The 12,238-nt window shown below is 36.8% G+C and overlaps 1 protein-coding gene across 4 annotated transcripts in view; it reads right to left on the bottom strand.

Annotated features, from left to right (window-relative positions):
- The window catches only part of ppp1r9a (protein phosphatase 1, regulatory subunit 9A), a 94,967-nt gene that overhangs the window by 16,306 nt on the left and 66,423 nt on the right, over positions 1–12,238 (bottom strand). For all 4 annotated transcript variants that reach the window (XM_684261.11, XM_073931912.1, XM_009294366.5 and 1 more), the window contains exons 7-10: positions 8,417–8,569; positions 5,172–5,225; positions 2,208–2,437; positions 199–295 (exon numbers count right to left, since the gene is read on the bottom strand). In XM_684261.11, the coding sequence (XP_689353.6) occupies positions 199–295; positions 2,208–2,437; positions 5,172–5,225; positions 8,417–8,569 (534 nt within the window). The remainder of the gene's footprint in view (positions 1–198; positions 296–2,207; positions 2,438–5,171; positions 5,226–8,416; positions 8,570–12,238) is intronic.

The following is a 12,238-nucleotide window of genomic DNA, read 5'->3' as shown; positions in this document are numbered from 1 at the left end:
TCTCTAAAAATCAATATCTCTGTAGAGAAAAATAATTAGTTGTAACCTCCAGAAGCCGCATGCTATTCTCTAGAACCTCACTGTACAATATATATTATCCATGTTTCCTCACAAACTAACAAATAAAAACAGACTTTGGGTGATTTCAGTTCCCAGAAATGCATTGAAGTGCACTGACGTGTGTGTGCTGATAATTACCCTCACTTGAAGACTCTGGATTTCAGCCAAATGAGCCTTTTCTGCCTCCTCCAGTCTCTTCTTCTCTGTGTCCTCCCTCTGTGCAAACTCCATCTCTCTGTAAGAAAGCAAAAACACACAGATCTAGAGTGAGGCCAATAATGCATGCACTCATGTATGGGTTGAGGCGAGTTTGTGTAGACCTATTAGTCTATTTGGAAGGCCTTCGAGAGCACGGAGCCTCATTATCAGGAAAATAACAAGAAAAGCAATCCATCAAACTACTGTCAGCTGGGAGAGTTCCTGTATAATGCTTACTCAGGCTTGTCGGCACGGACAGACAGCGTCTTCAAAGTTAACTATGGCAATAATGCCTGAAGAGAGAGCTGAATTAAAGGCAGTCAGGCTCCAGAGGGGAGAGTTGTAATAGAAATGACCATAGAGATAAACTCTACACACTTTAGGAATTTGTTTGTTTGCTTTAGGAAATGTGCATGGTATGAATTTCTAAAGCACACCTTCACATCTTCAGCTACACAAAAACATGGCATGAAGGTTAAACTCGCATACAACCTAGTGATGCACAAATAAAAAAATGTATTTAATAAATATGGAAGCTAATAATATTGACCTTAGCAGTATTTACATTTTAAAAATATTTTGAAGTAATAAGAAGTATTTAAACATTTTAAAACATCAATACAGTGCTTTTCTTAACACTGGGTCTTATGATGTGTGTATGTCGTGTGTGTGCTAGTTATGTATGCTTATCATGTGTGTATGACGTGGCGCAGAGAGTATTTTACCGTCCTAAAAGTAGCAAAAGTGGACTGCGCTTTAGACTTTGCGCCTAGATCGTTAAAATAGAGCCCTACTCTGTCTTATGTACAGCACGTCGGTTAGTCTTGTGGCTGTTTTTAAATGCATGAACTTGAAATGTGTGAAATGTGTTTTACCCAGGGTTAAAATCTGTGTTTAGAACACTGATAACCCAGGCTAATCGCAGAGTGAAAAGCCCTTATTATTCACTCATTTTCTTGTCGGCTTAGTCCCTTTATTAATCTGAGGTAACCACAGCGGAATGAACCGCCAACTTATCCAGCAAGTTTTTACGCAGCGGATGCCCTTCCAGCCGCAACCCATCTCTGGGAAACATCCACACACACATTTACACACACACTCATACACTATGGACAATTTAGCTTACTCAATTCACCTGTACCGCATGTCTTTGGACTGTGGGGGAAACCGGAGCACCCGGAGGAAACCCACGCGAAGGCAGGGAGAACATGCAAACTCCACACAGAAACGCCAACTGAGCCGAGGTTCGAACCAGCGACCCAGCGACCTTCTTGCTGTGAGGCGACAGCACTACCTACAGCGCCACTGCCTCGCCCAAAAGCCCTTGTTAGTATTCGTTTTTCACATTTTTTTTTAAATCTTCATTTGTTTCAACAAACCACTGTTAAATTACTTTTATAATTACCCAAACTTGCCTAGTTAATCTGATTAGCCTAGTTAAAGTCCATGTGAACTGGAAGTTGAGGAGACTTTTATTGAAGTATGCTGATGTACTTCCAGCTAAAACAGAATATTAAACAGGGGGCGGGGTTTTCTTTACAGCATCATTCCCTCATAGCAAACTAACGCATGAGGTTAAAAATATAAGATGGGCGGGGTTAAGAAAATTATTATTCAGTTGCTATGAAAGCCCTCAGGTTGACATAAACAAAAGGACCACCACTCAAAACACAGAGGTAAATTCTCAGACTTTCATTTAAGATTATCAAAACAAACCCATTTTTTTCAGTGAATTAACTTGCACGGATTAATAATTTTTCACTTTAAGAGTAACAATGTGTGCTAGTAAAATAAACATTATAAACTTTTATTTCAAGCTGACTTTAGGCCTATTTTGAAAAAAGCCTGTTCTCTTCATAAAAAAGCACTTGGGACATATTTGAAAAAGAATTACTAGTAATTATGCCTTCACTAAAAGCAGTGGCAGTTTTTCTCTCCATTAAATGTACCTCTGCTGGAAGTCCTTGATGAGCTTTTTGGCCTTGTTGTACTTCTTCTCCAGGGCCTGATATTGACTCTGGGCCTCCTTCAGATGCTCATTGACGGTGTGGCAGAGCGTCTGAGCCTCAATCCAGTAGCTCTCCAGTTTTAGCATCCTCTCTTTATTGTCCTCGATGCTTTGCTTGAGCTGGGTCTTCTCTCTTTCCCAGCGAGCCTTTTCTTTCTCCACTGCGGCCAGCTGAACACAGAGAGAGTCCAGATAAATCAATAACGCATATACATTAGTGTTGTACTGCTTTAAAGACAATATTCTTCTTAATCTTATTATGTGTAGCACCTTATATTCTAAGATAAAAGGAATGATGCACAATAATTTTTTTGCCAGTTTTTAGCATTAACTAAAATGTGATTTCCTTAATTAAAAGTTTAAATATGAAATAACACATAAATACATGCAACTAATCACAATAAAACCAAGTCATTTAATTGACTGATTTAAGAATTTATTAGTCAAATTTTAAATTGGATTCCAAAACTTAAACTAAATTTAATCTATTTAAAGATTATAAATACATGATGATAATAATAATATAACAATAATAATTTAATCTAATTAAAGATTATAAATACATGATGAAGATGATGCTGATGATGATGATGATGATGATGATAATAATAATATAACAATAATAATTAAATCTAATAAAGATTATAAATACATGATGAAGATGATGATGATGATAATAAACAATAATAACTAAATCTAATTAAAGATTATAAATACATGATAATGATGCTGATGATATAATAATAATAATTAAATCTAATTAAAAATCATAAATACATGATGATGATAATAATATAACAATAATAATTAAATCAAATAAAAAATTATAAATATATGATGATGATGATAATATTATAACAATAATAATACAATCTAATTAAAGATTATAAATATTTGATGAAGAAGAAGATGATGATGATAATAATATAACAATAATAATTAAATCTAATTAAAGATTATAAATACATGATAATGATGCTGATGATATAATAATAATAATTAAATCTAATTAAAAATTATAAATACATGATGATGATAATAATATAACAATAATAATTATTATTTTATTTGTTTTAAAGCCTATCTTTTCTAGACAGTGTTTCAACATTGTTTTTCATGAGCGTTTCTAATTTTTAAATAAAATTTAGCTTTTCTTAATTTAAACAAAAGTGAAAATTTAAACATAAAATGTAATTCAAAACAAATTAATATGATCTTTTATTATTAAAAAAATAATAATATAAATATTCTTATTAATATTATCATCATCATCATCTTGTATATCTAATCTGTATATGGGTAAAGAGCATCGCTACACCATTTTTATTACCACTGTGTTTTCTTCAACTATCCGTCCCGTACATGCAGAGACTGAACCAGGCCAAACGACTTAAAAAAGCACAGATTAATCAGTCTAGACATCATCGACATGAAGAAACTGGAGATCCAAAAGCCAGCAAAATCTCTCACTAATAAGATAAGACCTTCCACACAACCATATTATATCTTAAATACATGACTCGACGTGATAGCGTCACAAAAATAAACACACAAAATTATATTGATTTTAAAGAGAATATCGGCAATATCGATAGCTTCAGATTTCACCCTGACTGTACGTTTTCGTATGTGATGAAATCTGTGTCTAAACTAAATTTTTATATGAAATATTGCTATGGGTAATTAAAAAAAACCCTAAATATCAGATGCAGGAAAATATGTATCATATCATGTAATTTATTAATTCATTAATTCGTTAATTTTCTTTCAGCTTAGTCCCTTTTTTATCAGGGGTTGCCACAGCGGAGTGAACTGCCAACTATTCCAGCTTATGTTTTAAATAAATCAAAAACGAATATAAATGACAGATCAAATAATCAAAATTATGAAAAGTAAAGTTAAAATTAAATAGGAAAATGCAAAAATAAGTAATAAAAAAATAGTTTCTCAAAACTGCAAAAATATAACTAATTTGAAAACAATAATAATTCATTTATTCATTTTTATTTTGGCTTAGTCCCTTTATTAATCAGGGTTCGCCACAGCGGAATGAACCGCCAACTTATCCAGCATATGTTTACGCAACGGATGCCCTTCCAGCCGCAACCCATTACTGGGAAAAATAATAATAATAGTTATAATAATTATAAAAATAAAAACACATTCATACAGTACATAAATAATTCAAAATTATTAACTAAAATTTAACAAAAATTAAAAAATATATAATTCACAATATACAAATCACAAAAAAAATTGCATGAAAAATGTATTTTTTTGCTTTGGCAACTAACCGAAACAGGTTCAAGTACTAAAATAGGTACAAAAAAAATTTAATTAAATTAATTAAAACTATGTGAAATATAAAAACTACCAAAAAGATTTTTTTTTAAAAACTTAATTATAAACACTACACACACAAATATATACATATACAGTTGAAGTCAGATTTATTAGCTCCCTTGTTTATCCCCCCCCCCCAAATTTCTGTTTAACAGAGAGCAGATTTTTTTTAACACATTTCTAAACATAATAGTTTTATTAACTCATTTCTAATAACTGATTTATTTTATCTTTGCCATGATGAAAGTAAATAATATTTTATTTATTTTAAGATAAAATATAAAACTAAAAAGCACATTCAAAATATAACAGAATAGTAACATGTGTATTAAAAGATTTTTCTCCATCTGAAGTCAATGAATACAGAGGAAATGTTTACAAATGCTAATCATTTTACAATTTACATTTTTTTTATAATTATAATAAAAAATTTGATTAAACTAAAATTAGTAGTTAAGAGTAATTTTCCTTTAATGCACTGAATATCTGTTCCATCTGATCTGATTTGCATCTTTCCTACGTTTGCAGTGTAGATGTAACAGCAGATACAGCAGGCTCTTACCTTGCTCTTGAGTTTCTGGATCTCGGCTTCAGTGACAGTGTGTTTAATCTGCAGCTGAAAACACAAAGAGGCAAGAGATGATCATGTACAGTGTCTTACTCTCAGAGGAAACTGACCAGAGCAGCTCTTTCTGCATCACTCTCTCTCTCTCTCTCTCTCTCTCTCTCTCTCTTTCTCTATGAGCAAATTCATAGGATGATCAGCAGGGAGAGAGTGAGAGAGTGTGTGTTTAGATGTTAAACACTGAAATGTTCACGTTTTTATACATTACATTGTTTGTTTATTCATTTATTTTATTTTTGGCTTAGTTCCTTTATTAATCAGGGGTCGCCACAGCGGAATGAACCCTCAACTTATCCAGCATATGTTTTACACAGCAGATGGCCTTCCTGCCGCAGCCCAGTACTAGGAAACACCCACACACTCTCATTCACACTCATACACTATGGACAATTTCGTTTTTCAATTCACCTGTACCGCATGTCTTTGGACTGTGGAGCACCCAGAGGAAACCCACACCAATACGGGGAGAACATGCAAACTCCACTCAGAAATGCCAACAGACTCAGCCAGGACTCGAACCAGTGACCTTCTTGCTGTGAGACATCAGTGCAAACCACTGAGCCACCGTGCCATCTGTTTTAGCGTAAATTAGCATGTTGCTAACATTTCCCGCCACATTTTACACTTTTAAAATTGTGTTAGTATATTGTATATTAAAATCTTACTAGCATGTTTCTAGCCTGTTGAACAAATTGCTAATGCTTAGAATACTGTTAGCAGGCTGCAAGCATGATTAGCATTTTATATGGATTTAACAGATGTTTACTTGCAAAATATGCGCGTCAGCTTGTAGCTTCAAACATGTCTCTTTCATCATGTCTCTCAAAGTATGAAGTAACTGAAAAAAGACAAGCGAAGTGGTATAGGTCATTTAATTTTGTTTATTGGTTTTGTTTTATTTTGTTAGGCAGGCATTAACAATGGTCAACATTTGACTGAAACATTTGCCTCTTCAGTAAATTTTTGGTCTATGCGCCTGATGGGAGTTTTTGTTAACTTGCTAATATATTTAATATGTGCTTTTTACATTTGCTGACATTTTATAATATATTTTAACACGAATTAGCATGTTATTAGCAGGTTTGCTGCTAGTATTTAAAGCTATTAAACTTATCGTTAATGTGTGAATTAGCATGTAGTTAGCATTTCCCCAATGTTTTTAATGATTTTTATAACTAGCATGCAAATATGTTTAGCCTTTTGCATTGATCAACAGATATTTACTTGCATTAGATGCATGTTAGCTTGCTGCTTCTAAAAAATGTTGCTAGCTTGTTTACAACATGTTTTAGCACATGCTAACTTGCTTTGCGTGTTTTAGTATGTTGCTAGCATTCAAAACTATTCTAGCACAAATAAACTTGTTGGTTTATAAACTTGTTGTTAACGTGAATTAGCATGTTGCTAGCATTTCCCTAATGTTTTAATGATTTTTAACTAGCATGCAAATATGCTAACTTGTTTTGCGAGTTTATTATGTTGCTAGCATTCAAAACTATTTTAGCATGAATAAACGTGTTGGTTTATACACATGTTGATAATATGAATTGACTAGCATTTTCCCTAACATTTTTATAATTAGCATGCCAATATGTTTAGCAGGCGACACGGTGGCACAGTGCCTAGCACGTTTGCCTCACAGCAAGAAGTCCGCTGGTTCAAGCCTCGGCTAAGTCAGTTGGCATTTCTGTGTGGAGTATGCATGTTCTCCCTGTGTTCACATGCGCTGTAAAAAATAAATCCGTAAAATTTACGGTAAAAAACGGCAGCTGTGGCTGCCAGTATTTCACCGTTAAAAATACAGTACAAACCGTAAAAGTAATTTCTCATTTTAACAGTAAACTACTGTATTTCATTGATTTATAGATATAATATCTGTATTTATATTGTAATATATATCTGTATTTGAATTACGAATATCGACACATCTTTTGTTACAAAGAGACACGTTTACACAGCCATATGCAGTTGGTGATGAGAAAGTCACATAATTAACCAATGCTCATCACGAACAACTATCCCCACAAGCAGAAAAGTGAATGAGTGTATAGTGTTATTCACACAGCTACTAAATACCAGTATGGTAACACGCGTAAAATTAAAGTCATGAAATAAACAGTTTATCAATATTAGATTTAACATAAATCTCTAATGTACATTACTGATCGGTAACCCCGCCGGTCCTACACCCCCCAACCCATTTTGAGCTGGGAACGAAGTGGCGACCTTCCGCATGGGAGACGGTTGCTCTAACAAGGAGGCTAAAAACCATGGGCTCTAGCGTCTGTCGCTAGAGCACCTTTAGAGGTCAGAGGAGTGAGGTTTACCTGCACAGCACCTACTAGCTGGCATCCGTTACACTCACCCCCTAAACCTCACTCCCATCCGGGTCACGGCACCAATGTAACCCCGCCAGTCCTACACCACCCAACCCGCTTCGAGCTAGGATCGAACTGGCAACCTTTCGCATGGGAGTCGGTTGCTCTAACAAGGAGGCTAAAGACCATGACCTCTAGCGTCTGTCTCTAGAGCCCCTTTAGAGGTCAGAGGAGTGAGGAATACCTGCACAGCACCTACTAGCTGGCCTTCATTACATGCGAAAACAACTAAAAAAATCCATAATAAATGTCAACAAAAAGTATAAAAGGTGATGTGCCATGCAGGGAATTATGGGAAAGTCAATTTACGCTATATATATTAAGGAAACATACTGTTAACCAGGTTATGGATTTCTACTGTGGCATTTTTACAGTTTTTTACCGTTGAAATCACGGCCATTTTTTACAGTGTGGGTTTCCTCCGAGTGCTCTGGTTTCCAAAGTCCAAAGACATGTGGGTATGCTATAACTGACCCTAGTGTGTGTGTGTGTGTGTATGTGAATTAGAGTGTGTGGATGTTTCCCAGTGATGAGCTGTGGCTGCTTAAAAACATATGCTGGATGAGTAGGCGGTTCATTCCGCTGTGGCGACCCCAGATTAATAAAAGGAGTAAGCCGACAAGAAAATGAATGAATGAATATGTTTAGCATTTCGTATGGACTAACAGATGTTGCCAGCAGGTTTGCACATGTGTAATATTTTAAATGTTTACCATTTTGCTAGCATATACAACTGAACAAAATCACAATTTATATTTTGACCTTAAAGACATTTAGTTTTGACAGTAAATGCTCTTGGTTTACCTCCCGAAACTTCTGGAACAGTTTGGTGGCATCCATTTCCGACGGCGAGATGATGTCCTCGTTTTCGGGTAAATCGAAAACCTCAATGGCCACATCTCTGTCTGTTCCCGTCTGTCCAGCCTCCTCCTCCTCATCGGTGGCGTATTCTCCAGTCTGAACACAAACACACACCAATCAACATCCACACTGCTCTTGCTGGAGCCATCAGTGAGCAGGCGTTCATATTTAATAGGATCCACAAACTCTCTCCAGGCATTGGGCCTCTGGGATGCTGTATTTAAAAATAGCAATGCAAGAAACCATCTAATACCCTAAAAACCTGGATTTGATCTTGCATTAATTGGTATGGTTAGCCAATTGAAACCTGAATTTACCTCGATTTGCACAGCGCACTGAAGTGTGCTATTACTTTTACAGGTTATGATTACACTTTTCATGCTATAAAAGTTTGCTTTAAACAGTAATGCATATGCGAGTTCCAGTCTGTTTTGTTTTCAATATAGCACCAATTGACACAGCATCTACTTCTGTTTGCATGCTGGTCTGCCGAAGTTATTTCAGGTGGACGGATGTGTGCAGACACACACAGACAGGTCGGTTCTGCTTGGCTGGGGCTCAGATCTGGTTGCAGGGCAGGGCTGTTCCCTGGGAGGATCACATTATTCTGCCTGGCAGGAGGCCGAAGATAACCCTGCCCTACTGTACCGCTTTAACCTGAGCGCTCTCTCATCTGTGTCTCATCTGAGTCTCCTCATCTACAGCACATCATCAGCGGGATATTACCTCTCAGAAACCCTCGAGGGGCAAATTACTTCTTTCTAGAGTGTCACATCCAATTAGTTTTTGTGTCACCATCCTTTTAGCAACAACCGCACATGTTTGAAGAAACTAATTGCAAGAAGGTCATATAGAGTTGCACAGAAAGCACTTATAACATGCTTAAAAATGTATGAATGCTACCGTATTAAATGACAAATTATAAACTGTGCCACTTTTAGAGTATTTAATATTTTCTTCACATTGCTTGTGTCATTGATTCGTTAGCAAGAGTTATGTTGCTAACATGTTTCCAGCACATAGATATTTACACTAGATATCGCATAGGGACCCCGAGCATGCGTCAATAGCGCCGCCACATTGGTACAGTGCTCCCAGGACAAATGTCATTCAACCGCACTAATCAAGACAGTGTTATTATGTGGAGATGCGGGACTTTAGCGCTGTCTACGGGTGTAGTAACAGCGAGTCAGTATGAGAAGTGAAAGCAGGAGAGGAGGTGTGTTTCAGGACACGGATTAGATTAAATTTAACAGGGAGGGTGAATAGTACATTCCTGTGCACACAAACACAAGCTTTTTGTCAGGAACGCCCGTGCGGTCACTGATCCATCAATGTAGAAAAGTGATGTAAAATTATAATTTTCGTAATTAGAAAAAAAAAATTACATACTAACATCCAGGAAAACTCCCGATCACAGATTCATGTGTATATGTGTATATCTCTGGCTTTGCATGGCCACAGTCCTCCACTGTACCTTGGTCCCGCATTCATTTCAAAGGAGCGCTACCCTGTAGCAAGATGGCGGCGCTATTGACGCATTCCGTCCAATAGACAACAATAGGCCAGGCGACATCTAGTGTATATATCTATGTTTCCAGCATAACTTTTATAGACATTATACACTACCTGACAAAAGTCTTGTTGTTCATCGCAGTTGTAAGAGCAACAAATAACTTGACTTCTAGTTGATCGTTTGGAAAAGTGGCAGAAGGTCTATTTTTCAGATGATCATCTGTTGAGCTGAATCCCAATCATTAGAAATACTGCAGAAGACCTATTGGAACCCGCATGGACCCAAGATTCTCACAGAAATCAGTCAAGTTTGGTGAAGCAAAAATCATGGTTTGGGGTTACATTCAGTATTGGGGTGTGCGAGAGATCTGCAGAGTGGATGGCAACATCATCAGCCTGAGGAATCAAGACGATTGTGCTGCCCATTACATTACAAACCACAGGAGAGGGCAAATCCTTCAGCAGGATAGCGCTCCTCATACTTCAGCCTCCACATCAAAGTTCCTGAAAGCAAAGAAGGTCAAGCTGCTCCAGGATCGGCCAGCCCAGTCACCAGACATGAACATTATTGAGCATGTCTAGAGTAAGATGAAGCAGGAGGTATTGAAGATACCTCCAAATAATCCTGATGATCTCTGGGAGTCCTGCAAGAACGCTTTCTTTGCCATTCCAGATGACTTTATTAATAAGTGATTTGAGCCATTGCAGAGATGTATGGATCCAGTCCTCCAAGCTCATGGGAGTCATACACTATATTAACTCTTTATCCACTGCAGCATGACTTTATATTCTTTACTGGACATTATTTCTGTTAAGTGACAAGACTTTTGTCTAAGCAAAGTCAGACCTTACTGTCCTAATGAAATCATTACAAATCATGGCATGATTATATTTTATTTTGGTAAAATAATCATAATCTAGAGACATTTGCCTTTCATATAAGCCACTTCTGAATTATCACGATTAACCACATCCAAAATATAAGTTTTTGTGTGTGATGTGTATATTTATTATGTATATATATAAATACACACATGCATGCATATATTTAAGAAAGTTTATTTATATTTAGGTGATACAACATGAGATCGCTGGTTCGAGTCCCGACTGGACCAGTTGGTATATCTGTGTGGAGTTTGCATGTTCTCCCCGCGTTTGTGTGGGTTTCCTCCGAGTGCTCTGGTTTCCCCCACAGTACAAACACATGTGCTATAGGTGAATTGGATTTACTATCTTGGCCGTAGTGTATGAGTGCAGGTGTAAATGTGAGAGTGTATGGGTGTTTCCGAGTACTGGGTTGTGGCTGGAAGGGCATATGCTGGAATAGTTGGCGGTTTATTCCACTGTGGTGAACCCTAATAAATAGGGGACTAAGCTAAAGGAAAATGAATAAATAAACTGCCAACTTATCCAGCATATACACAGTGGATGGCCTTCCAGCTGCAATCCAGTACTGGGAAACATCCATACACACTCATTCAAAAACATAAACTACAGCCAATTTAGTTTATTCAATTCACCTATAACGCATGTATTTGGCCTGTGAGGGAAACCAGAGCACCTGAAAGAAATCCGTGCCAACACGGGGAGAACATGCAAACTCCACACAGAAGCGCCAACTGACCCAGCAGGGACTCAACTGACCCAACCAGCAACCTTCTTGCTGTGAGGCGACAGTGCTAATCACTGAGCCACTGTGTGTCACCCTATATTTATAATAAATATATATAACAAAAACACATATAATACGTCAAAACATATTGGATGTGATTAATAGTGATTAAACTTTGCCCGTCACTAATTATTCTACAAGTCTCTCAGAGCCATTCAAATACTTTTGAGCGCCACCGTATTGCTTTTCCATCACCACAAACCTCTCTGAAACGTTCATAACCACTATAACCTGCAGGACCCTGCTGTTTCGAGGCCACTTACTGCTGGCAATCGGCTTGTGAACAGTTTTGGCAGCTGCTAATCCACAGCACAGCGAGATTTCACACAGGTTCACACTACACTGCCTCAGTGCACACAGCAGCCCTAAAACCATCATGTAATAACACACATGCAAACACTTAAGCATGTGCTGACGCTCAAGCACCCATATACCATATATTTACAAGATCAAACACACACGTACAGTTGAAGTCATAATTATTACCCCTATGAATTTTTGTTTTCTATTTCTATTTGCCAAAATATGTTTAATAGAGCAAGGGATTTTTCACAGTATTTCCAATAATATTTTTTTCC

This window comes from Danio rerio, chromosome 19 (assembly GCF_049306965.1).
Source record: "Danio rerio strain Tuebingen ecotype United States chromosome 19, GRCz12tu, whole genome shotgun sequence".
Classification (NCBI taxonomy): Eukaryota; Metazoa; Chordata; class Actinopteri; order Cypriniformes; family Danionidae; genus Danio; species Danio rerio.
Note: the sequence above shows the minus strand (reverse complement) of the source record. Positions and strands in the feature narration are given on the sequence as shown.